The sequence below is a fragment of the Scyliorhinus torazame genome, chromosome 6 (assembly GCF_047496885.1).
Source record: "Scyliorhinus torazame isolate Kashiwa2021f chromosome 6, sScyTor2.1, whole genome shotgun sequence".
In the NCBI taxonomy this organism is placed as follows: domain Eukaryota; kingdom Metazoa; phylum Chordata; class Chondrichthyes; order Carcharhiniformes; family Scyliorhinidae; genus Scyliorhinus; species Scyliorhinus torazame.
The window spans coordinates 25012437-25040085 of record NC_092712.1 but is presented as its reverse complement, the minus strand read 5'-3'; the positions used below and the strand labels follow the sequence as shown (position 1 = coordinate 25040085).

Below are 27649 nucleotides of genomic sequence, written 5' to 3'. Positions count from 1 at the left end.
CCATCCCAGCCTCCGACGCCGAGCATCCCCATCTCCAGTTTCTGGAACTGTTCCCGGGTCTATGCGGTGGCCCGGCGTTGCAAGAGGAGGGGGGGGGGATCTGAGCTGCCACCTCCCTCTGGCCTGATACGATTAGAGGAGTCTGTGAGGAACCCGCCTGTCGACGATCTGGGGGGTGAGATCGAGGCAGACCCGGGGCTGGTTGGCGGGACCACGCCGTCCGCCACATTCAATGTGGTGGAGGACTCGGTCCCAGACGGCGACCGGAGGATGACTGTTGCTCAGTGGGCGGCACGGGGGTTGATTTGGGGGTCCATCTGCAGCGAGACGGTGGACTCCCTCGTGGCCGACACCGAGTCCCCCCATATCCCGAGGGGAACTCCGGGATCTTCTGTGTGCAAACCACGATCGCCGAAAACCGAGTGCTGCTCGCCCTCGACCGGTGGTCAGGCTTGGCGCTGCTCATCCGGTCTTCCCTCGCCTACGTTAAAGAGGCGGGAGACGCGGACGCCTCCGAGTAGTGCTGGCAGAAATCTTTCCTCGTCGGACTCCTGAGGGAGCAGAGGGGCCTGCACTCCTCTGCTCCTTCCGAGCACCGAACGGTGAAGGTAGCACTTTACTACTGACATGGAGGTGACCATAGCCAGCCTCAACATTAACGCAGCAGGGACGTGCGGAACTTCTCGGTCCTCTGGGATGGGAAGTATGCGCCGTGCGTGCTGCAAGAAACCAACACCGCTTCGGGAGACAAAGCCACATGACTCCTGGAGTGGCGGGGGGGGGGGGGTCTACATGAGTCACCTAACCTCATCTTGGCATCATCGCCACGGGCGAGTGCATCACCCTGGGGGGGGTTACAAAGGACCGCCTTGGTACCCAGTGCAGCTCTCGTGCGGTGGTGAAGTTAAGGAACCTGGTCGGGTTCTTTGGCTCGGCGGACTCTCCATCCTGACTCCAGCGGCTTCACTTTTTGTGACGCCTGGGGTTGGAGTGTCTAGAACCGACCGCCTGTACATTTCAAGGGCGTACCTGCCCCTTGTCCCGTCAGCCTCTGTGCAGCAGGTGCCGTGCTCGGACCACCGTCTGGTGTGGGCGGGGCTCGCCCTGTCTCACGCTCAGTCGCGGTCCGCGTACTGGCATTTTAACAACCTGCTGCTGGAAGACGAGCGGTCCCTGGGCTCGTTTCGTCACTTCTGGACCGGCTGGAGGAGGAAGCAGGGAGGCTTCCCCTCCTTGAGGTTATGGTGGGACGTGGGCAAGACTCACGTGCGTACCTTCTGTCAGGAATATGCGAGGGGGTTGACAAAGAGGTGGAAATCCAGGGTTGAGGAGTTGGAGAAGGAGGTGCTCGACCTGAAGTCCCATCTCGGTTAGCCCGATGAGGACCCAGCCCTGTGGCTGGCAGAGAGAAGGGCGCGCTGCGGGACCTGCAACTTGTCGGGTCCCGGTGCGCGTAAGTGAGGTCGCGGATCCAGATCCTCATGGACATGGACCCTTCTTCTACTCGCTGGAAAAAAGGCGCGGGGTCAGTCAGCAGCTCCTTACGCTGCTCGCCGCCGTCGGGTCCCTTGTCTCGGATCTACAGGAGGTTCGGGCCCGAATTCAAAACAGCGCCCCCTTCTCTCCGGACCCGTCCAGCCAGGATGCTGGCAGAGTTTTGTGGCAGGACCTGCCGCAGGTTGGCCTGGAGGGCGCGGGGAAGCTTGATGCCCCTAGTAGCCTGGGCGAGCTGACCAGCGCCCTCGACAGCCTGTCCAGGGCTGGACGTGCTGTTCTTCAGGGCGTTCTAGGACGTCCTGGGGGGGTGACTATGCGAGGGTCTTGGGCGAAAGTATCACGACCGGGGAGATGCCCCTCTCATGGCTCAGAGCCACCATTACCTTGCTGCCAACGAGTGGGGAAGGATCTCCGCATCTTCAAAACTGGTGTCCAGTCTCCCTCAGCACGGATTACAATATTTTCGCCAAGGCGGTCTGTTAGCCCCTTGGCACCGTGCTGGACCACATGACCGGTCCTACATGGTCCCGGGCCACACGATCCACAACAACATCCATCTGGTTCGGGACTTGGGTCCATCATTCCCAGGGGGCTGGTATGTTGAGCGCCTTCCTGTCCCTTGATCAGGAGAAGGCGTTCGACAGGGTGGAGCACAAATATTTATTCAGGACTCTGCAACCATTCGGTTCGGGATGCAATTTTGTCGCTTGGATCCGACTTCAGTACACTGCCGCAGAGTGTCTCGCTAAGGTTAACGGGTTCCTGACAGCGCCCCTTCACTTGGGAGAGGAGTGCGTCAGGGCTGCCCCTTGTCTGGCCAACTTTATTCTGTTTGCGTGGAGTCTTTCCTGCGCCTCCTGCAGAGGAGGTCGTCCGTGCTGGTTCTGCGCGAGCCGGACGTGAGGGTGGTCCTCTCGGCGTACGCTGATGACGTGCTCCTCATGTTCACTGACCCCGGTGAGCTATGGAGGATGCGAGAGTGCCAAATATGTACTCCGACCCGTCCTCTGCCAGGATCAACTGGGCCAAATGTTCCGGACTCCTGGTCGGTCCGTGGCAGATGGACCCACTCCCAGAGGAGCTCAGGCCTTTTCACCTGGAGCAGGACCAGCCTCCTCTACTTGGGAGTCATCTTTGCCCGTCAGAGGAAGCCTGGCCACTGGCCACGAACTGGGAGGAGCTGGAGGCCAAGGTCACCGATTGCTTGAGACGCTGGACAGAACTGCTCCGAGTGCTGTCTTACAAGGGTCGAATTCTCGTCATAAACCAGCTGATAGCCTCCATGTTGTGGTACCGGCTGGTCACTTTGACCCCCCCCACTCCCCCCCCCCCTCCCCGACTTGTCACAAAGATCCAGAGAATGCCAGGCAATGGCCATCTCTGACAAGAGAGACTCTAACCACTGCCCCATGACATTCAATGGCATTCCCATTGCTGAATCCCCCACAAACAAAATCCTGGGGGTTACCATTGATCAGAAACTGAACTGGACTCGCCACATTAATACTGTGGCTACCAGGACAGGTCAAAGGCTAGGAATCCTTCGGCGACTAACTCACCTCTTGACCTCCCCCAAAGCCTGTCCACTATCTACAAGGCACAAGCCGGAATACTCTCCACTAACTTGGATGAGAGCAGCTTCAAAAACATTAAGACACTCGACACTGTCCAGGACAAAGCATCCCCGCTTGATTGCTCCCCCTTCCACAAACATTCAAACCCTCCACCGCAGACTAACAGTGGCAGCCGTGTGTACCATCTACAAGTTGCACTGCAGTATCTCACCAAGGTTCCTTAGACAGCACCTTCCAAACCCACAACTACTACCATCTAGAAGGACAAGAGCAGCAGATACCTGGGAACTCCACCACACGAGATTCCCCTCCAAGTCACTCACCAGTCTGACTTGGAAATATATCGCCGTTCCTTCACTGTGCCTGGGCAAAATCCTGGAACGCCCTCCCGAACAGCACAGTGGGTGTACCTACACCACATGGAGTCAAGAAGGCAACTCACCACCACCTTCTGAAGGGCAACTAGGGATGGGCAATAAATGCTGGCCTAACCAGCGACGCCCACATCCCGTGAATGAATTTTAAAAATTACTGCTACCTGTGAATTTACAGTAGATTTTCACAGAGTGCTACAGTGCAGAAGAGGCCCTTCGGCCCATCGAGTCTGCACCGACGCATGAAAGGCCCTGACCTGCCCACCTAATCCCACTTACAAGCACTTGGCCCATAGCCTTGAATGTTATGGTGTGCCAAGTATTCATCCAGGTACTTTTTAAAGGATGTGAGGCAACCTGCCTCTACCACCCCCCCAGGCAGTACATTGCAGACCCCCCCCCCGCCATTCAACTGCTTGTCTGGTCTCTGTGCAGAGATCCTGGCTGTATCTCGAAGAGAGTTCTCAAATTGGGCTTTTACTAGCCATTCAGACAGAGGATTAAACTATTACAGTCCTGGTGGGAGAATCTGATCGCAGCCTTTCACAGGTCTGGCTACTGCCTGCAGTCTTTTAAACAGGTCTGGCTGGGAGCCTCTTAGATACTTGGCAGAGAGAGATCCTTAAAGCTGCTTCAGGCCTGAATCTTTCACAGAACTGACATAATCCCTGTTGCCTCACGGCGCCGAGGTCCCAGGTTCGATCCCGGCTCTGGGTCACTGTCCGTGTGGAGTTTGCACATTCTCCCCCGTGTCTGCGTGGGTTTCGCCCCCACAACCCAAAAGATGTGCAGGGTAGGTCGATTGGCCACACTAAATTGCCCCTTCATTGGAAAAAATGAATTGGGTACTCTAAATTAAAAAAAAAGAACTGACAAAATGGGGCCTGCTTCTCCTGTTCCAGAAGTTTCTGAAAAGCTCCACCAATCCCAAACGAGAAGCCGAGGTCCGGATTTCAAACAAGCTGATTGGCTACTTGCCAAGTCCATCAACATGACATCACTGGCTACGCCAGAGCATACTGAGCCGGTGGGGAATCTGCTGGATCAGTCCACATAGAAGCTTGCAGCAGGGGTTTGCAGTTCAAAACCAAAAGTCGGTGATTTTAAAACCAGCCAGCAGGGCAGACATTAAACGAGAAACACGAAACAGATCAGGATTCAGAAAGTTCCTTACAATTGGTTAAATAACAGAAAACAGAGAATGGGAATAACTGTCAATTTGTTTATCAGGCTGTTACTAGTGGAATGATGCGAGGAACAGTGCTGGGGTCTCAGCTTTTTACAATCTATATTAATAATTTAGATGGAGAAGGGACTGAGTGGAATGTGTCTGGGTTTTCCTGTCTGTGAAATGATAGACAGGCTAAGTGAGTAGGCAACAAGCTGGCAGATGGGAATACAATGTTGTGAAATGTGAGGTTATTCGCTTTATTGGTAAGATTAGAATATCAGAATAAATGGTGAGATTTATGGGGTCCTGACCTTTTCTTTAAGTTGTCTGTAGATGTCACCACATTTGTCGTCACCTAACCAGTCCAGCCCCAACATTGCGTCCAGGAATGTGTGTCTGGGTCTCTCGGGAAACACTTTTGACTTACTTAATAATGGCTACGAATGTATTAGAAGCAGTTGAGAGCTCTTTCATAGAGCCAACGTAGACTTGATGGGCCGAATGGCCTCGGTCTGCATTGTAAAGATCCTGTGATTCTGAGAGAAGGTTGGCCTCAATGATAGCTGGGATGGGGAGCTTATTTTATGAGGAAAGGTTGGGCCTGTACCCAATGGGAGTTTAGAAGAATGAGGGGTGACCTTATGAGGACTGTCGGAGGATACAGCAAGATTTAGATTGTCTGGAGACTTGGGCGGAGAGATGGCAGATGGAGTTTAATCCGGACAAATGTGAGGTAATGCATTTTGGAAGGTCTAATGCAGGTAGGGAATATACAGTGAATGGTAGAACCCTCAAGAGTATTGAAAGCCAAAGAGATCTAGGAGTACAGGTCCACAGGTCATTGAAAGGGGCAACACAGGTGGAGAAGGTAGTCAAGAAGGCATACGGCGAAGGTAACAAGGGACTTTCGTTATTTGGGGATCCAGATAGCCAAGAATTGGGGCACATTGCATAGGTTAAATTTAACGCGGTTGGTGGAACGGATGGAGGAGGACTTTAAGAGATGGGACATGGTGTCCCTGTCATTGGCAGGGAGGGTGCAGGCGGTTAAAATGGTAGTCCTCCCAAGATTCCTCTTTGTGTTTCAGTGCCTCCCGGTGGTGATCACGAAGGCTTTTTTCAAAAGGATTGAGAAGAGTATCATGAGTTTTGTGTGGGCCGGGAAGACCCCAAGAGTGAGGAAGGGATTTTTGCAGCGTAGTAGGGATAGTGGGGGGCTGGCACTACCGAGCCTGAGTGAGTACTACTGGGCCGCCAATATCTCAATGGTATGTAAGTGGATGGGAGAAGAGGAGGGAGCGGCGTGGAAGAGATTGGAGAGGGCGTCCTGCAGGGGGACTAGCCTACAAGCTATGGTGACGGCGCCGTTGCCGTTCTCACCGAAGAAATACACCACAAGCCCGGTGGTGGTGGCTACTTTGAAAATTTGGGGGCAGTGGAGACGGCATAGGGGAAAGACGGGAGCCTTGGTGGGGTCCCCGATAAGAAATAATCATAGGTTTGCTCCGGGGAGAATGGATGGGGGATTTGGAATATGGCAAAGAGCAGGAGTAACACAATTGAAAGATCTGTTTGTGGATGGGAAGTTTGCAAGTCTGGGAGCGCTGACCGAGAAATATGGGTTGCCCCAAGGGAATGCATTCCGGTATATGCAACTGAGGGCTTTTGCGAGGCAACAGGTGAGGGAATTCCCGCAGCTCCCGACGCAGGAGGTGCAGGACAGAGTGATCTCAAAGACATGGGTGGGGGACGGTAAGGTGTCAGATATATACAGGGAGATGAGGGACGAGGGGGAGATCATGGTAGATGAGCTGAAAGAGAAATGGAAAGAAGAGCTGGGGGAGGAGATTGAGGAGGGGCTGTGGGCTGATGCCCTACATAGGGCAAACTCATCGTCCTCGTGTGCCAGGCTAAGCCTGATACAATTTAAGGTGTTACACAGGGCGCATATGACTGGAGCACGGCTCAGTAAATTTTTGGGGGTAGAAGATAGGTGTGCGAGATGCTCGAGAAGACCAGCGAATCACACCCACATGTTCTGGTCATGTCCGGCACTACAGGGGTTTTGGGTGGGGGTGACAAAGGTGCTTTCGAAAGTAGTGGGGGTCCGGGTCGAACCAAGCTGGGGGTTGGCTATATTTGGGGTTGCAGAAGAGCCGGGAGTGCAGGAGGCGAGAGAGGCTGATGTTTTGGCCTTTGCGTCCCTAGTAGCCCGGCGCAGGATACTGTTGATGTGGAAGGAAGCCAAGCCCCCGGGGGTGGAGACCTGGATAAATGACATGGCAGGGTTTATAAAGCTGGAAAGGATTAAGTTCGTCCTAAGGGGATCGGCTCAAGGGTTCACCAGGCGGTGGCAACCGTTCGTCGAATACCTCACAGAAAGATAGAGGGAGTGGAAAAGAAGACAGCAGCAGCAGCAGCCCCGGGGGGGGGGGGGGGGGGGGGGGGGGACCAGAAGGACTCTCAGGGTTGTTAATATATATGTATAATATGTATAGGTTGTTGTTATCGATAATTGTATATTGGACTGTTAAATCATATTTTTGGAGAGTGTATATCTGAGACAAGGCAGTTGCCATTTAGTTTTCGTTTTTGTTATATATTATTTATTTTTTGTTTATAAAACAGGCCATTGTTATTTGTACTGTTATATTACTGTGTAAAGGATACACAATGTACGGTGATAGTTGGCCAAAAATTTTCAATAAAATATTTTTTTTTTTTTAAAAAGGCATACGGCATGCTTGCCTTCATTGGCCGGGGCATTGAGTATAAGAATTGGCAAGTCATGTTGCAGCTGTATAGAACCTTAGTTAGGCCACACTTGGAGTATAGTGTTCAATTCTGGTCGCCACACTACCAGAAGGATGTGGAGGCTTTAGAGAGGGTGCAGAAGAGATTTACCAGAATGTTGCCTGGTATGGAGGGCATAAGCTATGAGGAGCGATTGAATAAACTCGGTTTGTTCTCACTGGAACGAAGGAGGTTGAGGGGAGACCTGATAGAGGTATACAAAATTATGAGGGGCATAGATAGAGTGGATAGTCAGAGGCTTTTCCCCAGGGTAGAGGGGTCAATTACTAGGGGGCATAGGTTTAAGGTGAGAGGGGCAAGGTTTAGAGTAGATGTACGAGGCAAGTTTTTTTACGCAGAGGGTAGTGGGTGCCTGGAACTCACTACCGGAGGTGGTGGTGGAAGCAGGGACGATAGGGACATTTAAGGGGCATCTTGACAAATACATGAATAGGATGGGAATAGAAGGATACGGACCCAGGAAGTGTAGAAGATTGTAGTTTAGTCGGGCAGCATGGTCGGCACGGGCTTGGAGGGCCGAAGGGCCTGTTCCTGTGCTGTACATTTCTTTGTTCTTTGTTATTGAAACATACAGGATACTGAGAGAACTTGACAGGGTGGATGCTGAGAGGACCTTGCCCTGTGTGGGAGAGACTAGAACCAGGGGGACACAGTTTAAAATAAGGGGCCTCCTGTTTAAGACGGAGATGAGAAGAAACATTTTTTCCTCTCAGAAGGCCATGAATCTTTGGAACTCTCTTCCCCAGGGAGCAGGGGAGGCAGGGCCAATGAAGAATTTTAAAGCAGAGGTAGATAGATTCTTTGGTAACCAGCGAGTCAAAGATTATCGGGGTAGACGGTGTGTGGAATTGAGGCTACGATCAGATCAGCCACGATCTTATTGAATGGCAGACTTGAGGTCAAATGGCTTCTGCTCCTAATTCATACGTTCATATATACTCCTCTCAGACCTTATATAAAAGGGTCACATGAATAATTGCAGATGGTCAAGGTACTGGAGTGGGATTAGCTAACGCGACACCAGTAAAAAGTGCGCAGAGGTGAAAATCCTGGAAAAGCTCCCCTCGAAACAATCACTCGCAGCGATTCCTCCACCAGAGGCCCAGCGACTTACTTTTTCAAGTGTTTCTACGGTAACCCCAGCTGCCACAGAGACGATGAGGTGTGCTGGTGTGACAAAGGGAGAAATGTCACTCAGGACTTGAGTCAGGATGTGAGGCTTGACGCTGAGGAAGACGACCTTGCAGTTCTCCAGCACCGAGCTATTGCAGTGCGTCGTCTTCATCCCAGCTTCCTGTAGAGCAAGGCACAAGAGGGACTGGAGGAAATCCAGATCGAGGAAAGACCATTCAAAGAGCAATCCTGCATAACCCATTCTACTCTGGACTTTACCTCAGGAAATCGAAAAGAGAAAATGCTGAAAAACTCAGCGGATCAGGCAGCATCCGTGGAGAGAGAAAATAGGATTAATGTTTCGAGTCAGATATAACTCTTCAGCTCTGAAGATGGATCATATGGACTCGAAACGTTACCTCTTGTTTTTCTCTCCACAGATGCTGCCAGACTCGTTGAGTTTATCCAGCATTTTCAGGTTTTATTCCAGTTTTCCAGCAACCGCAGTATTTTGCTTCTATTTTACCTCAGGGAATTCTGTTGAGTTTCTTGTTTCTGCTTTAGAAGCTGAAGGAAATCTCCCATTGGCAGGCTTTGTATTGTCACTGAATGTCTTCACTTCCTGCCCCCACGCCCCGACCCTCTCCCAGGTACATTTACAACTTGGGCAGAGTGAATGATGCTAGACTATTCAGCTGTGAGTCACTTCACAACCTGAGCATGATTAGATCCCCACGTCAAGAGATCCTGCTGGATGGCGATTAAAGGCAGGATTTTCTTTCTCTCTGGCCCAGGAGATGGCCCAAATATCCTGGGGGGGGGAAGATTTGTTAGTGCTCTTTGGGGGGGTTTAAACTAATGCAGCAGGGGCATGGGAACCTGGATTGTAGTTTTAGGGTAAGGGAGAATGAGAGTATAGAGGTCAGGAGCACAGATTTGACGTCGCAGGGGGGGGGGCCAGTGTTCAGGTAGGTGGTTTGAAGTGTGTCTACTTCAATGCCAGGAGTATACGAAACAAGGTAGGGGAACTGGCAGCATGGGTTGGTACCTGGGACTTCGATGTTGTGGCCATTTCGGAGACATGGATAGAGCAGGGACAGGAATGGATGTTGCAGGTTCCGGGGTTTAGGTGTTTTAGTAAGCTCAGAGAAGGAGGCAAAAGAGGGGGAGGTGTGGCGCTGCTAGTCAAGAGCAGTATTACGGTGGCGGAGAGGATGCTAGATGGGGACTCTTCTTCCGAGGTAGTATGGGCTGAAGTTAGAAACAGGAAAGGAGAGGTCACCCTGTTGGGAGTTTTTTATAGGCCTCCTAATAGTTCTAGGGATGTAGAGGAAAGGATGGCGAAGATGATTCTGGATAAGAGCGAAAGTAACAGGGTAGTTATTATGGGAGACTTTAACTTTCCAAATATTGACTGGAAAAGATATAGTTCGAGTGCAATAGATGGGTCGTTTTTTGTACAGTGTGTGCAGGAGGGTTTCCTGAAACAATATGTTGACAGGCCAACAAGAGGCGAGGCCACGTTGGATTTGGTTTTGGGTAATGAACCAGGCCAGGTGTTGGATTTGGAGGTAGAAGAGCACTTTGGGGACAGTGACCACAATTCGGTGACGTTTACGTTAATGATGGAAAGGGATAAGTATACACCGCAGGGCAAGAGTTATAGCTGGGGGAAGGGCAATTATGATGCCATTAGACGTGACTTGGGGGGGATAAGGTGGAGAAGTAGGCTGCAAGTGTTGGGCACACTGGATAAGTGGGGCTTGTTCAAGGATCAGCTACTGCGTGTTCTTGATAAGTATGTACCGGTCAGGCAGGGAGGAAGGCGTCGAGCGAGGGAACCGTGGTTTACCAAGGAAGTGGAATCTCTTGTTAAGAGGAAGAAGGAGGCCTATGTGAAGATGAGGTGTGAAGTTTCGGTTGGGGCGATGGATAGTTACAAGGTAGCGAGGAAGGATCTAAAGAGAGAGCTAAGATGAGCAAGGAGGGGACACGAGAAGTATTTGGCAGGAAGGATCAAGGAAAACCCAAAAGCTTTCTATAGGCATGTCAGGAATAAGCGAATGACTAGGGAAAGAGTAGGACCAGTCAAGGACAGGGATGGGAAATTGTGTGTGGAGTCTGAAGAGATAGGCGAGATACTAAATGAGTATTTTTCGTCAGTATTCACTCAGGAAAAAGATAATGTTGTGGAGGAGAATGCTGAGCCCCAGGCTAATAGAATAGATGGCATTGAGGTACGTAGGGAAGAGGTGTTGGCAATTCTGGACAGGCTGAAAATAGATAAGTCCCCGGGACCTGATGGGATTTATCCTAGGATTCTCTGGGAGGCCAGGGAAGAGATTGCTGGACCTTTGGCTTTGATTTTTATGTCATCATTGGCTACAGGAATAGTGCCAGAGGACTGGAGGACAGCAAATGTGGTCCCTTTGTTCAAAAAGGGGAGCAGAGACAACCCCGGCAACTATAGACCGGTGAGCCTCACGTCTGTAGTGGGTAAAGTCTTGGAGGGGATTATAAGAGAAAAGGTTTATAATCATCTAGATAGGAATAATATGATCAGGGATAGTCAGCATGGCTTTGTGAAGGGTAGGTCATGCCTCACAAACCTTATTGAGTTCTTTGAGAAGGTGACTGAACAGGTAGACGAGGGTAGAGCAGTTGATGTGGTGTATATGGATTTCAGCAAAGCGTTTGATAAGGTTCCCCACGGTAGGCTATTGCAGAAAACACGGAGGCTGGGGATTGAGGGTGATTTAGAGATGTGGATCAGAAATTGGCTAGCTGAAAGAAGTGGTGGTTGGTTGATGGGAAATGTTCAGAATGGAGTACAGTCACAAGTGGAGTACCACAAGGATCTGTTCTGGGGCCGTTGCTGTTTGTCATTTTTATCAATGACCTAGAGGAAGGCGCAGAAGGGTGGGTGAGTAAATTTGCAGACGATACTAAAGTCGGTGGTGTTGTCGATAGTGTGGAAGGATGTAGCAGGTTACAGAGGGATATAGATAAGCTGCAGAGCTGGGCTGAGAGGTGGCAAATGGAGTTTAATGTAGAGAAGTGTGAGGTGATTCACTTTGGAAGGAATAACAGGAATGCGGAATATTTGGCTCATGGTAAAGTTCTTGAAAGTGTGGATGAGCAGAGGGATCTAGGTGTCCATGTACATAGATCCCTGAAAGTTGCCACCCAGGTTGATAGGGTTGTGAAGAAGGCCTATGGAGTGTTGGCCTTTATTGGTAGAGGGACTGAGTTCCGGAGTCAGGAGGTCATGTTGCAGCTGTACAGAACTCTGGTTCGGCCGCATTTGGAGTATTGCGTACAGTTCTGGTCACCGCATTATAGGAAGGACGTGGAGGCTTTGGAGCGGGTGCAGAGGAGATTTACCAGGATGTTGCCTGGTATGGAGGGAAAATTTTATGAGGAAAGGCTGATGGACTTGAGGTTGTTTTCGTTGGAGAGAAGAAGGTTAAGAGGAGACTTAATAGAGGCATACAAAATGATCAGGGGGTTGGATAGGGTGGACAGTGAGAGCCTTCTCCCGCGGATGGAAATGGCTGGCACGAGGGGACATAGCTTTAAACTGAGGGGTAATAGATATAGGACAGAGGTCAGAGGTAGGTTCTTTACGCAAAGAGTAGTGAGGCCGTGGAATGCCCTACCTGCTACAGTAGTGAACTCGCCAACATTGAGGGCATTTAAAAGTTTATTGGATAAACATATGGATGATAATGGCATAGTGTAGGTTAGATGGCTTTTGTTTCGGTGCAACATGGTGGGCCGAAGGGCCTGTACTGCGCTGTATTGTGCTATGTTCTATACCGAGGCCGATTTTTGCCCACTAATTGTATCTGGAACCTACCTCCACCCCTGACAACAGAAGGTAACTGATGAAGCCAATCGGGGAGCAGGGACTCTGAGATATTCCTTTATCACTTAGGAGACTGGCTTGGTGGTATTGTCATTGGACTGGTGAGAGACACAGGCTAATGCTCTGGGAACCTGGTTTCGAATCCCACCATAACCGATGACAAAATTTGAATTCAATGAAAATCTGGAATTAAAAGTCTAATGATGACCAGGAAACCTTTGATGAATAAACCCAACTGGTTCACTAATGGGGCAGCACAGTGGCGCAGCGATTAGCACTGCTGCCTCACAGCGCCTAGCACTGCTGCCTTACAGTGCCAGGGACCCGGCTTGAGTCACTCTCTGTGTGGAGTTTGCACGTTCTCCCTGTGTGTTTACTCCGGGTGCTCCGGTTTCCTCCCACAGTCTAAAGATGTGCAGGTTAGGTGGATTGGCCGTGCTAAATTGCCCGTTAAGTGTCCAAAGGCTAGGAGGGGAGTGGGCCAAGGTACAGTGCTCCTTCAGAGGGCCAGTGCAGACTTCATGGGCTGAATGGCCTCCTTCTGCACGGTAATGATTCTATGAAATCTGTCAACATTTCCAGGTCTAGCCTACATGTGACTCCAGACCCACAACAATGACTCTTAAATGCCACTAAGCTCAATGCAATTAGGTATGGCAAATATGCTGACGCAGCCATCAGCGCCACATACCATGAATGAATAAAAACAATTCTGTGTTTTAAAAATTCATTTACGGCATATGGGCGTCGCTGGTTAGGCCAGCATTTATTGCCCATCCCTAGTTGCCCTTTAGAAGGTGATAGTGAGCTGCCTTAATGAGTACTTTGCACCGGTATTCACCAAGGAGAGGGACATGATGGATGTTAAGGCTAGGGATGGATGTTTAAATACTCTAGGTCAAGTTGACATAAGGAAGGGGGACGTTTTGGGTATTCTAAAAGGCATTAAGGTGGACAAGTCCCCATGTCCGGATGGGATCTATCCCAGGTTACTGAGGGAAGCGAGGGACGAAACAGCTGGGGCCTTAGCAGATATCTTTGCAGCATCCTTGAGCACGGGTGATGTCCCGGAGGACTGGAGAATTGCTAATGTTGTCCCTTTATTTAAGAAGGGTAGCAGGGATAATCCAGGGAATTATAGACCTGTGAGCTTGATGTTAGTGGTAGGCAAACTGTTGGAGAAGATACTGAGGGCTAGGATCTATTCACATTTGGAAGAAAATAGAGTTATCAGTGATAGGCAGCATGGTTTTGTGCAGGGAAGGTCATGTCTTACAAACCTAATAGAATTCTTTGAGGAAGTGACAAAGTTAATTGATGAGGGAAGGGCTGTAGATGTCATATACATGGACTGCAGTAAGGCGTTTGATAAAGTTTCCCATGGCAGGCTGATGGAAAAAGTGAAGTCATTTGGGGTTCAGGGTGTACTAGCTAGATGGATAAAGAACTGGCTGGGCAACAGGAGACAGAGAGTAGTGGTGGAAGGGAGTGTCTCAAAATGGAGAAAGGTGACCAGTGGTGTTCCACAAGGATCCGTGCTCGGACCACTGTTGTTTGTGATATACATAAATGATCTGGACGAAGGTATAGGTGGTCTGATTAGCAAGTTTGCAGATGATACGAAGATTGGTGGAGTTGCAGATAGCGAGGAGGACTGTCAGAGAATACAGCAAATTATAGATAGATTGGAGAGCTGGGCAGAGAAATGGCAGATGAAGTTCAATCCAGGCAAATGCGAGGTGATGCATTTTGGAAGATCTAATTCAAGAGAAGACTATACGGTCAATCGAAGAGTCCTGGGAAAAATTGATGTACAGAGAGATCTGGGAGTTCAAGTCCATTGTACCCTGAAGGTGGCAACGCAGGTCGATAGAGTGGTCAAGAAGGCATACACCATGCTTGCCTTCATTGGACGGGGTATTGAGTACAAGAGTCAGCAGGTCGTTACAGTTGTATAGGACTTTGGTTAGGCCACATTTGGAATACTGCGTGCAGTTCTGGTCGCCACATTATCAGACGGATGTGGATGCTTTGGAGAGGGTGCAGAGGAGGTTCACCAGGATATTGCCTGGTATGGAGGGTGCTAGCTATGAAGAAAGGTTGAGTAGATTAGGATTGTTTTCGTTGGAAAGAAGGAGGTTGAGGGGGGAGCTGATTGAGGTCTACAAAATCATGAGAGGTATGGACAGGGTGGATAGCAACAAGCTTTTTCCAAGAGTGGGGGTGTCAATTACAAGGGGTCATGATTTCAAGGTGAGAGGGGGAAAGTTTAAGGGAGATGTGCATGGAAAGTTTTTTTACGCAGAGGGTGGTGGGTGCCTGGAACGCTTTGCCAGCGGAGGTGGTAGAGGCGGGCACGATAGCATCATTTAAGATACATCTAGACAGATATATGAACGGGCGGGGAACAGAGGGAAGTAGACCCTTGGAAAATAGGCAACAGGTTTAGATAAAGGATCTGGATTGGCGCAGGCTGGGAGGGCCGAAAGGCCTGTTCCTGTGCTGTAAATTTTCTTTGTTCTTTAACCGCTGCAGTCTTGAGGGGTAGGTGCACCCACTGTGCTGTTAGGGAGGGAGTTCCAGGATTTTGAGCCACTGGCAGTGAAAGAATGGCGATATATTTCTAAGCCAGACTGGTGAGTGTCACAAGTAGACTTGCATTAACACTGCAATGATGTTATTGTGAAAAGCCCGTAGTCGCCATACTCTAGCGCCTGTTCGGGTACACTGAGGGAGAATTTAGAGTGTCCAATTCACCTAACAGCACATCTTTGGGGACTTGTGGGAGGAAACCGGAGCACCTGGAGGAAACCCTCGCAGACATGGGAGAACGTGCAGATTCCGCACAGACAGTAACCCAAACTGGGAATCGAACCTGGGTGGTGGGGTTCCAGGTAACTGCGGCCCTTGTCCTTCCAGATGGTAATGGTCACAGGTTTGGAAGATGCTGCCTAAGGAACCATGGCGAGTTACTGCAGTGCATCTTGTGAATGGGACACACATTGCTGCCACTGTGCGTCAGTGGTGGGGTGAGTGAATGTCTGTGGAAGCGATAGCAATCAAGCGGGGCTGCTCTGTCCTGGGTGGTGTTGAGCTTTTTGAGCGTTGTTGGAGCTGCGCTCATCCAGGCAAGTGGAGAGTATTCTATCACGCGCCCGAGTTGTGCCTCGTAGATGGTGGACAGGCGATTTTTTTGGGGGGGGGGGGGGGGGGGGTCAGGTTGTGAGTTACTCACTGCACAATTCCATCTGCCAATCCTCTCTAACCTCGTTCTCTCACCATCTAGATTCACACAGCTATAATCTGGACACTGCACCTTACCTTGAATTTGTAAACATTGTTGTTTGATGGAGCCGAAGCCATTATTTTTTCAGGTTTCACATTTCCTAAGAAACAGAAAAGATATTTTGCTTTAGAATTGGGATTGTTGCCCCATTGCATTGTGCAGCTTACTCACCTCCTCCGAGCCCTGGTAACACACCAGGCTGCCAGCATGCTGCTGTTGTTATCTGGAGGAGCAGGGCAGAGACTGCACGCTCTTAATAACAGCAGGATAGACACAGGCTCGAAATAGGAACGGAGCTTTTCCTCCCGGTTCGATAGCACGGATGAAGGAGGCTGGTTTGGAAAATAATCACCAACATTGGCTGGTTGGGCCGAATGGCCTGTTCTTCTTTATCCTTGTATTCTTTCCTGGGATGTGGGTGTCACTGGCACGGCCAGCATTTCTTTCCCATCCATTAACTGAGTGGCTTCCTCAGCCATTTCAGAGGGCAGTTAAGAGACAAGCAAGTCGGATGTAGGCCAGGCCGGGTAAGGCCGACATTAGTGAACGCCGGGGCATTGAGTACAGGAGTTGGGAAATTATGTTGTAGTTATATAAAACCTTGGTTAGGCCGCATTTGGAGTATTGCGTGCAGTTCTGGTCACCGCATTATCAGAAGGACGTGGAAGCTTTGGAGAGAGTGCAAAGAGGGTTCACCAGGATGTTGCCTGGTCTCGAGGGTGTTGGCTATGAGGAGAGGTTGAATAAACTAGGATTGTTTTCACTGGAAAGACAGAGGCTGAGGGGAGACCTGATAGAGGTCTACAAAATTATGAGAGACATAGACAGGGTGGATAGTCAGAGGCTTTATCCAAGGCAGGAAGTGACAATTACAAGGTTCAAGGTGACAGGGGGAAAGTTTAAGGGAGATGTGCGGGGTAAGTGGTGGGTGCCAGAGGACGTGGTGGAAACAGGCGTATTAGTAACATTTCAGAGGCATCTGGATGGGTACATGAATAGAGAGGAAATAGAGGGATACGGACCGAGTAAGGGCAGAAGTTTTTTTTTTCCAGTTACGGCACAGGTTTGGAGGGCCGAAGGGCCTGTTCCTGTCCTGTACTTTTCTTTGTTCTTTGACACCCAGGTCTCGTTGCACTTCCCCTTTTCGTAATCTGCCACTATTCAGATAATAATCTGCCATCCTATTTTTGCCACCAAAGTGGACAACCTCACATTTACCCACATTATATTGCATTTGCCAAGTATTTGCCCACTCAGCCAGCCTGTCCAAGTCACCCTGCAGCCTCTTTGCATCCTCCTCACAGCACACATTGCCACTCAGCTTAGTGCTGTCTGTAAATTTGGAGATATTGAAATGAAATGAAAATGAAAATCGCTTATTGTCACAAGTAGTCTTCAAATGAAGTTACTGTGAAAAGCCCCAGACATATCCCCCCCAACCCAGACACATCCCCCCCCCAACCCAGACACATCCCCCCCCCCAACCCAGACACATCCCCCCCCCCAACCCAGACACATCCCCCCCCCCAACCCAGACACATCCCCCCCCCAACCCAGACACATCCCCCCCCCCAAACCCAGACACATCCCCCCCCCAACCCAGACACACCCCCCCCCAACCCAGACACATTCCCCCACAACCCAGACACATTCCCCCACAACCCAGACACATTCCCCCACAACCCCCAAACACACACAACCCCCAGACCCAGACACATTCCCCTCCCCAAACCCAGACACATTCCCCTCCCCAAACCCAGATACATTCCCCTCCCAAACCCAGACACATTCCCCTCCCCTAACCCAGACACATTCCCCTCCCCTAACCCAGACACATTCCCCTCCCCTAACCCAGACACATTCCCTTCCCCCAAAAACCAGACATATTCCCCCCAAACCCAGACACACACAACCCCCAGACACATTCCCCTCCCCAAACCCAGACACATTCCCTTCCCCCAAAACCCAGACATATTCCCCCCAAACCCAGACACACACAACCCCCAAACCCAGACACACACAACCCCCAAACACACACAACCCCCAAACATTCCAAACCCAGACACACAACCCCCAAACCCAGACACATCCCCCCAAAACCCAGACACATTCCCCCAAAACCCAGACACATTCCCCCACAACCCCCAAACACACACAACCCCCAAACATTCCAAACCCAGACACATTCCCCCCCAAACCCAGACACACACAACCCCCAAACCCAGGCACATTCTCCCCCAAACCCAGACACCCCCCCCCCCCAAACCCAGACACCCCCCCCCCCCCCCAAACCCAGACACATTCCCCTCACAATTGCCAGGCACCAATGTGTCTCTAACCCACTTTCCTGAGGAATCTAACAGAAGGCGGTGAGGGGTGTGAGGTTTGCAACGTCGCATCGGGGCCGCCGCCCTTACCGGACTCCAAGATGCCCACGGCAATTCCGAAAGCCATTTTCCCTCCGCCGATAAAGCCCACGCCTCCCTCTCCCTCCATGGCAGCAGGGTCAGCACAGGCTGACGTGGAGGCGGCCCAGCAGAAAGCAGCCCGTGTTCCGGCAGCTGGACAACCATGAGGCACCCGGGGGCGGGGCGCTTCACAACGGGCGCGGCCTGGCTGCTGAACCCAAATAAGCTGCCATTATTGGTCAGGGGGGGGGTTGTCCCAGCTCAAACTCCCCAACATCAATCCTCCCACAGCAGGCGGGACGGGGTTTAAAACTCTTTAAAAATGGGGAGCACACAGTGTTCAGACACATCCCCTGGTGAAGGAGGTTTGAGAGCTGCCAGCAAGGGCTGGGCAATGTTGTGAGGATGTTAAACACGCATTTAAAACACAGGAGCTTCCTTTGGTGCTGGGGGAGGATGGCCCCCCAATTCAGACTCACCTTGGAGCAAAGTGGGAAAGATACAGAGCAGCAGGATTGGGAGGAAATGGCAGCGATGCTGGAATTGTCCCGTAGTTAATAATAATCTTTACTCGTGTCACAAGTCGGCTTACATTAACCCTGCAATGAAGTTACTGTGAAACGCCCCTCGTCGCCACACTCCGGCGCCTGTTCGGGGACACTTGAGGGAGAATTCAGAATGTCCAATTCACCTCACAGCGCGTCTTTCGGGACTTGTGGGAGGAAACCCACGCAGACACGGGGAGAACGTGCAGACTCCACACAGACCGTGACCCCCCCCCCCCCCCCCCCCCCCCAAAGCCAGAAATCGACCCTGCAGCTGTAAGACCATAAGACATAGGAGCAGAATTAGACCATCGGCCCAAAGAGTCTGCTCCGCCGTTCAATCACGGCTGATATTTTCTCATCCCCATTCTCCTGCCTTCTCCCCATAACCCCTGATCCCCTTATTAATCAAGAACCTATCTATCTCAGTGATTTGGCCTCCACAGCCTTCTGCGGCAAAGAGTTCCACAGATTCACCACCCTCTGGCTGAAGAAATTCCTCCTCATCTCTGTTTTAAAGTATTGTCCCTTTAGTCTGAGACTGTGTCCTCTGCTTCTAGTTTCTCCTACAAGTGGAAACATCCTCTCCATGTCCAGTAGGCCTCGCAGTATCTTGTAAGTTTCAATAAGAACCTCCTCATCCTTCTAAACTCCAACGAGTACAGACCCAGAGTCCTCGACTGTTCCTCTTACGACAAGCTGTTCATTCCAGGGATCATTCTTGTGAACTTCCTTTGGACCCTTTCCAAGGACAGAACATCCTTCCTTAGATACGGGGACCAATCTGCTCACTGTGAATCAACAGTGCTACCCACTGTGCTACTATGCTGCCCATGGTGCACCATTGCTAATGGTGGGCTTTAATAATGCAAAGTGGGCTGGGGGTTGAGCCGGGCCGGGCTGGGAAAGAGCCGGGCAGGCCTGGGGGCAGAGCCTGGACAGAGCCGGGTTGGGGGCAGAGCCGAGCCGGCTGGGGGCAGAGCTGGGCTGGGGGCAGAGCTGGGCTGTGGGCAGAGCCGGGCCGGGGACAGAGCCGGGCTGGGGGCAGAGCCGGGACAGAGCCAGGCTGGGGGCAGCGCCGGGCTGTGGGCAGAGCTGGGCTGGGGGCAGAGCTGGGCTGGGGGCAGAGCCGGGCTGGGGGCAGAGCCGGGCCGGGGGCAGCCTAGCCGGGTCGGGGGCAGAGCCGGGACAGAGCCAGGCTGTGGGCAGAGCCGGGCTGGGGGCAGAGCCGGGCTGGGGGCAGAGCCGGGCTGGGGGCAGAGCCGGGCTGGGGGCAGAGCCGGGTCGGGGGCAGAGCCGGGCTGGGGGCAGAGCTGGGCTGGGGGCAGAGCCGGGGTGGGGGCAGAGCCGGGCTGGGGACAGAGCCGGGCTGTGGGCAGAGCCGGGCTGGGGGCAGCGCCGGGCTGTGGGCAGAGCTGGGCTGGGGGCAGAGCCGGGGTGGGGGCAGAGCCGGGCTGGGGACAGAGCCGGGCTGGGGGCAGAGCCGGGCCGGGGACAGAGCTGGGCTGGGGGCAGAGCCGGGACAGAGCCGGGCCGGGGACAGTGCCGGGCTGGGGACAGTGCCGGGCTGGGGGCAGAGCCGGGCTGGGGGCAGAGCCGGGCTGGGGGCAGAGCCGGGACAGAGCCGGGCCGGGGACAGAGCCGGGCCGGGGGCAGAGCCGGGCTGGGGGCAGAGCTGGGCTGGGGGCAGAGCCGCGCTGGGGGCAGAGCTGGGCTGGGGGCAGAGCCGCGCTGGGGGCAGAGCCGGGCTGGGGGCAGAGCCGGGCTGGGGGCAGAGCTGGGCCGGGGGCAGAGCCGGGACAGAGCCGGGCCGGGGGCAGAGCCGGGCTGGGGGCAGAGCCGGGCTGGGGGCAGAGCTGGGCTGGGGGCAGAGCCGCGCTGGGGGCAGAGCCGGGCTGGGGGCAGAGCCGCGCTGGGGGCAGAGCTGGGCTGGGGGCAGAGCCGCGCTGGGGGCAGAGCCGCGCTGGGGGCAGAGCCGGGCTGGGGGCAGAGCCGGGTCGGGGACAGAGCCGGGCTGGGGGCAGAGCCGGGCTGGGGGCAGAGCCGGGCTGGGGGCAGAGCCGGGCTGGGGACAGAGCCGGGCTGGGGGCAGAGCCGGGCCGGGGGCAGAGCCGGGCTGGGGACAGAGCCGGGCTGTGGGCAGAGCCGGGCTGGGGACAGAGCCGGGCTGGGGGCAGAGCCGGGCTGGGGGCAGAGCCGGGACAGAGCCGGGCTGGGGGCAGAGCTGGGCTGTGGGCAGAGCCGGGCTGGGGACAGAGCCGGGCTGGGGGCAGAGCCGGGCTGGGGGCAGAGCCGGGACAGAGCCGGGCTGGGGGCAGAGCCGGGCTGGGGGCAGAGCCGGGCTGTGGGCAGAGCCGGGCTGGGGACAGAGCCGGGCTGGGGGCAGAGCCGGGCTGGGGGCAGAGCCGGGACAGAGCCGGGCTGGGGGCAGAGCCGGGCTGGGGGCAGAGCCGGGCTGGGGACAGAGCCGGGTCGGGGACAGAGCCGGGCCGGGGACAGAGCCGGGCCGGGGACAGAGCCGGGCTGGGGACAGAGCCGGGCTGGGGACAGAGCCGGGCTGGGGGCAGAGCCGGGACAGAGCCGGGCTGGGGACAGAGCCGGGCTGGGGACAGAGCCGGGCTGGGGGCAGAGCCGGGCCGGGGACAGAGCCGGGCTGGGGGCAGAGCTGGGCCGGGGGCAGAGCCGGGACAGAGCCGGGCCGGGGACAGAGCCGGGCCGGGGGCAGAGCCGGGCTGTGGGCAGAGCCGGGCCGGGGACAGAGCCGGGCCGGGGACAGAGCCGGGACAGAGCCGGGCCGGGGGCAGAGCCGGGCCGGGGACAGAGCCGGGCCGGGGACAGAGCCGGGCTGGGGGCAGAGCCGGGCTGGGGGCAGAGCCGGGCTGGGGGCAGAGCCGGGCTGGGGGCAGAGCCGGGCCGGGGACAGAGCCGCGCTGGGGGCTGAGCCGGGCTGGGGGCAGCCTAGCCGGGCTGGGGGCAGAGCCGGGCTGGGGGCAGAGCAGGGCTGGGGGCAGAGCCGGGCTGGGGGCAGAGCCGGGCTGGGGACAGAGCAGGGCTGGGGGCAGAGCCGGGCTGGGGGCAGAGCCGGGCTGGGGGCAGAGCAGGGCTGGGGGCAGAGCCGGGCTGGGGGCAGAGCTGGGCTGGGGGCAGAGCCGGGCCGGGGGCAGAGCCGGGCCGGGGACAGAGCCGGGACAGAGCCGGGCCGGGGACAGAGCCGGGCTGGGGGCAGAGCCGGGCCGGGGGCAGAGCCGGGCCGGGGACAGAGCCGGGCTGGGGGCAGAGCCGGGCTGGGGGCAGAGCCGCGCTGGGGGCAGAGCCGCGCTGGGGGCAGAGCTGGGCTGGGGGCTGAGCTGGGCCGGGGGCAGAGCCGGGCTGGGGGCAGAGCCGGGCTGGGGGCAGAGCCGGGCTGGGGGCAGAGCCGGGCCGGGGGCAGAGCCGGGCTGGGGGCAGAGCCGGGCTGGGGACAGAGCCGGGCTGGGGGCTGAGCCGGGTCGGGGACAGAGCCGGGCTGGGGGCAGAGCCGGGCCGGGGACAGAGCCGGGCTGGGGGCTGAGCCGGGCTGGGGGCAGAGCCGGGCTGGGGGCAGAGCCGGGCTGGGGGCAGAGCCGGGCTGGGGGCAGAGCCGGGCTGGGGGCAGAGCCGGGCTGGGGACAGAGCCGGGCTGGGGGCTGAGCCGGGCTGGGGGCTGAGCCGGGCTGGGGGCAGAGCCGGGCTGGGGGCAGAGCCGGGCTGGGGGCTGAGCCGGGCTGGGGGCTGAGCCGGGCTGGGGGCTGAGCCGGGCTGGGGGCTGAGCTGGGCCGGGGGCAGAGCCGGGCTGGGGACAGAGCCTAGCCGGGCCGGGGACAGAGCCGGGCTGGGGGCTGAGCCGGGCCGGGGGCAGAGCCGGGCTGGGGGCTGAGCTGGGCCGGGGGCAGCCTAGCCGGCTGGGGGCACAGCTGCTGATGGCCGTACATTATGCCTTCAAGCTCTGCGAATTCTTTCAGAGACTTCTGCTTCCAAAAAGGCTTTTCTACTGCTATGTAATGCATTTAAATGTTCAGCAAAACCAGAGCTAATTGTAGTCCCCTCCCAAGCTGGAGGCTGGTCATCCAAAATGGACGGAATTTTAGGATTTCTACCAAACACTAATTGATAGGGACTATAGCCCCCAACCATCTGCAATGAATTCTTTGCATGTACTGCCCATGCCAAAGCTGAATTTAGCCTGCAATTCGGTCTATCTGCCAAAATTTTCCGGAGCATGTCATCGATGACAGCATGGTTTCTTTCACAGACACCATTACTAAATGGGCTTTCCGCAGCCGTATTCATAACTCTGATATTCATGTTTTCACACATATCCCTAAACTCATCATTCGCAAATTCTCCTCCATTGGCCATAAGGAATTTTGCCGGTGGAATTACTCTCTTTTCTTTACTTCGTACAATGGTTGATTGACTAAATATGGTTGCTAAATCTCCAAAATGCAAATTAAATATATTATTGGCTTTATCCCAGATCTTAAGGTCCAGAGCCACAATGTCGTTAAAATCTCTGGCCAAAGGTAAAGTTACTATCGGTCATGCTGGTGTCCTTCCGTACTTCCTACAAACTTCACAGTGATCACTAACCTGTTCTATCAGTTTAGTATAGTCTTCATCCCTTACCCCTCCTTTAATAAATTTTTCAGCCTCCGAGGAGACGGATGTGCAAATTGCCTATGCAGTTTTAATACCGGTAGCACCATCGATCACACACGAGGCGAGACGTAAAGAACTTCAATCGAGGCTTTATTGAGCAGACTTGTTCAGGCTCGTTCCCCCAGCAGCTCACTCACAGAATGCAGCTGCGGGGATTAAACCCAGGTTCTTATACCCCTCCTATCTGGGTGGAGCCCAGTAGGTGGAGGATCCAATCGGGATCCAGCATCTGTCCTCCAATAGCTCCTCGGCATTCCTGGTGTACCGTATTACCCCTAATACATACCACCACATTCTCCCCTTGTTAAAAAAGAACCCGGCGGGGTGGTGGGTGGTATGGTGGGAGGGGTTTACAGGGTCGGTGCCTTAACCATTGAACTATATACAATCCTGCCGCTTTTACTGGGCCACCGAATTATTCACATTTTACCCGATTAGCAGCGTTAACTATTTACAACAATGCCGCTTTACTGGGCCACTGAATTATTTACATCTTAAGTCGATTCGATGAGTCGAGATGGTGCTCTGGTCGCCCTTTCCGATCGTCTCAGCCCGGGTGGTGGTGGTGCTGGCTCGGGTCCGGTCGACTCTGGGAGCATCGCGCTGTCCCCTTCTGTTTCCTTACTCCTGGACGGGCCTGGGGGGGAGGACCGATCCCCCCGGGAAGGGGGTGGCTGTGGGGTGCACCGGCGGGAGTGAGGGGGAGGTGATTTGTGTTGGGGGGGGGGGGCGGGGGGGAAGCTCCGGCGGGCGCCAGGTCCCACAGAGAGACCGTGTCCTGTCGGCCGTCTGGGTACGCCACGTAGGCGTACTGCGGGTTTGCGTGGAGTAGATGTACCTTTTCCACCAGTGGGTCTGATTTGTGCGCCCGCACATGTTTCCGGAGCAGGATGGGTCCCGGGGCCGCCAGCCAGGTCGGAAGTGACGTTCCAGAAGCGGACCTCCTAGAGAAGACAAGGAGGTGCTCGTGAGGCGTTTGGTTAGTGGTGGTACACAGCAGGGACCGGATAGAATGAAGTGCATCCGGGAGGAATTCCTGCCAGCGGGAAATTGGGAGACTCCTAGACCGTAGGGCCAGTAGGACGGTCTTCCAGACCGTTCCGTTCTCCCTCTCTACCTGCCCGTTCCCCCGGGGGTTGTAGCTGGTCGTCCTGCTCGAGGCTATGCCCTTGCTGAGCAGGAATTGACGCAGCTCGTCATTCATGAAGGAGGACCCCCTGTCGCTATGGATGTAGGCGGGGAAACTGAACAGGGTAAAGATGGTGCCGAGGGCTTTAATGACCGTGGCCGCGGTCATGTCGTGGCAGGGGATGGCGAAGGGGAAGCGGGAGTATTCGTCAACGATGTTAAGAAAGTACGTGTTGCGATCGGTGGAGGGGAGGGGGCCTTTGAAATCCAAACTGAGGCGTTCAAAGGGACGGGAAGCCTTTATCAGGTGCGCTCTATCTGGCCTGAAAAAATGCGGTGTGCATTCTGCGCAGATTTGGCAGTTCCTGGTGACTGTTCGGACGTCCTCGACGGAGTAAGGGAGGTTGTGAGCCTTTATGAAGTGGTAGAAACGAGTGACCCCCGGGTGGCAGAGGTCCTCGTGGAGGGCTTGGAGACGGTCCACTTGTGCGTTGGCACAAGTGCCGCGAGATAGGGCATCGGACGGCTCGTTCAGCTTTCCGGGACGGTACAAGATCTCGTAGTTGTAGGTGGAGAGTTCGATCCTCCACCGCAGGATCTTGTCGTTTTTTATCTTGCCCCGCTGTGCATTATCGAACATGAAGGCTACCGACCGTTGGTCAGTGAGGAGAGTGAATCTCCTACCGGCCAGGTAATGCCTCCAATGTCGCACAGCTTCCACTATGGCTTGGGCCTCCTTTTCTACTGAGGAGTGGCGAATTTCTGAAGCGTGTAGGGTCCGGGAGAAAAAGGCCACGGGTCTGCCTGCTTGGTTGAGCGTGGCCGCCAGAGCGACGTCGGACGCGTCGCTCTCGACTTGGAAGGGGAGGGACTCGTCGATGGCGCGCATCGTGGCCTTTGCGATATCCGCTTTGATGCTGCTGAAGGCCTGGCGGGCCTCTGTCGACAGGGGAAAAGTAGTGGACTGGATTAGTGGGCGGGCCTTGTCTGCATACTGGGGGACCCACTGGGCATAATAAGAAAAGAAGCCCAGGCAGCGTTTCAGGGCTTTGGTACAGTGGGGGAGAGGGAACTCCATGAGGGGGCGCATGCGTTCGGGGTCGGGGCCTATCACTCCATTACGCACTACGTAGCCCAGGATGGCTAGACGGTCGGTGCTAAACACGCATTTTTCCTCGTTGTAGGTGAGGTTGAGGGCATTAGCGGTCTGGAGGAATTTGCGGAGGTTGGCGTCGTGGTCCTGTTGGTCGTGGCTGCAGATGGTGACGTTGTCGAGATACGGGAACGTGGCCCGTAAACCGTGCTGGTCGACCATTCGGTCCGTCTCTCATTGGAAGACCGAGACTCCGTTCGTGACGCCGAATGGAACCCTTAAGAAGTGGTATAGCCGCCCGTCTGCTTCGAAGGCAGTGTACTTGCGGTCACCGGGGCGAATGGAGAGCTGGTGGTAGGCGGACTTAAGGTCCACGGTGGAGAAGACCTTGTACTGTGCAATCCGATTGACCATGTCGGATATGCGGGGAAGAGGGTACGCATCTAGCTGCGTGTACCTGTTGATGGTCTGACTGTAGTCTACGACCATCCTTTGCTTCTCCCCTGTCTTCACTACTACCACCTGGGCTCTCCAGGGACTATTGCTGGCCTGGATTATGCCTTCCTTCAGCAGCCGCTGTACTTCAGACCTGATAAACGTCCGGTCCTGGGTGCTGTACCGTCTGCTCCTAGTGGCGACGGGTTTGCAATCCGGGGTGAGGTTCGCAAACAGGGAGGGCGGTTCGACCTTGAGTGTCGCGAGGCCGCAGATAGTCAGTGGGGGTATAGGGCTGCCAAATTTGAATGTTAAGCTCTGGAGGTTGCATTGGAAGTCCAACCCCAGGAGGGTGGGAGGGCAGAGGTGGGGAAGGACATACAGCCGGTAATTTTTGAACTCTCTCCCCTGCACCGTTAGGTTTGCGATGCAGAACCCTTTGATTTCAACGGAGTGGGACCCGGCCGCCAGGAAAATGTTTTGGGTGCTTGGCCGGATTACAAGGGAACAGCGTTTTACCGTGTCCGGGTGAATAAAACTCTCCGTGCTCCCCGAGTCGATCAAACACGGCGTTTCGTGGCCGTTCACCAGCACCTTTGTCGTTGTCGTCTGGAGCGTCCGGGGCCGCGACTGGTCGAGGGTCACCAATGCCAAACGTGGTTGGTGTATCAGACCGTTGTCTTCAGGCAGTGTGGAGCCATCCACGCTGGGGTCCTTGCCTGTCAGCCAAGATGGCGGCGTCCATGGACCGCACGCGGTCGGGAGTGGACAAAATGGCCGCTCCCATGAGTCGCACGCGGCCGTGGGTGGCCAAAATGGCCGTTCCCATGAGTCGCACGCGGCCGGGGGTGGACAATATGGCCGCTCCCATGGATCGCACGCGGCCTGTGGGTAGGAAGATGGCGGCGCCCGTCCCCCCCTCGTGGTGTCCGGGGTCCAAAATGGCGGCGCCCGTTGGCCGCCCGTGGGTCGCTGGGAGAGTTGAGCATGTGGTCCCATTTGTTCCCCGGAGATAGCGGCGACCCCACGGGACTGGCACACCGCTGCGTAGTGCCCCTTTTTACCGCAGCTTTTGCAGGTGGCCGAGCGGGCCGGGCAGCCCTGGCGGGGGTGTTTTGACTGCCCACAAAAGTAGCAGCGGGGCCCCCCCGGGTGGTCTGGGATTCTGGCTGCGCACGCTTGCGGAGGGGTTGGGGTTGCCGGGGGGTCGGTCGCGGCGGGGGTCCACGGAGCCCAAGGGGCTGCAGCGCGGTCGGGGGCATAGGCGCGGGCGTTTTGGGAGGCCACGTCAAGGGAGGCTGCGAGGGCCTGTGCCTCTGAGTCCGAGAGAGTCTTTCTCTAAAAGTCTCTGGCGAATTTGCGACGATGCCAAACCTGCTACGTAAGCATCTCTGATCAGGAGGTCCGTATGTTCATTCGCCGTAACCGCTGGGCAGTTGCAGTTTCGTCCCAGGATCGTTAGAGCGTTGAAGAAATCGTCTAGCGATTCCCCGGGGATTTGTCGTCTCGACGCGAGCTGGTAGCGTGCGTACACCTGGTTGACGGGCTTAATGTAGATCTCCTTCAGCAAGTTGAGCGCTGCTGGGAATTCTTCCACGCCCTCGATGAGTGAGTAGATTTCGGGACTCACCCTGGAATGCAGGACCTGCATCTTCTGGCATTCTGT

General features: G+C 54.9%; 1 protein-coding gene across 4 annotated transcripts in view; it reads right to left on the bottom strand.

Annotated features, from left to right (window-relative positions):
• Positions 1 to 27649, bottom strand: part of LOC140424719 (pyrroline-5-carboxylate reductase 3-like) — a 38246-nt gene extending 10597 nt beyond the window's left edge. For 2 of the 4 annotated variants that reach the window (XM_072508036.1, XM_072508037.1), the window contains exons 1-3: positions 18115 to 18474; positions 15733 to 15797; positions 8545 to 8724 (exon numbers count right to left, since the gene is read on the bottom strand). In XM_072508036.1, the coding sequence (XP_072364137.1) occupies positions 8545 to 8724; positions 15733 to 15797; positions 18115 to 18193 (324 nt within the window). In that variant the 5' untranslated portion in view covers positions 18194 to 18474. Of the gene's footprint in view, positions 1 to 8544; positions 8725 to 15732; positions 15798 to 18040; positions 18065 to 18114; positions 18475 to 27357 lie in introns of those variants that run through there. The other 2 variants (XM_072508035.1, XM_072508038.1) reach the window with 2 other exon arrangements.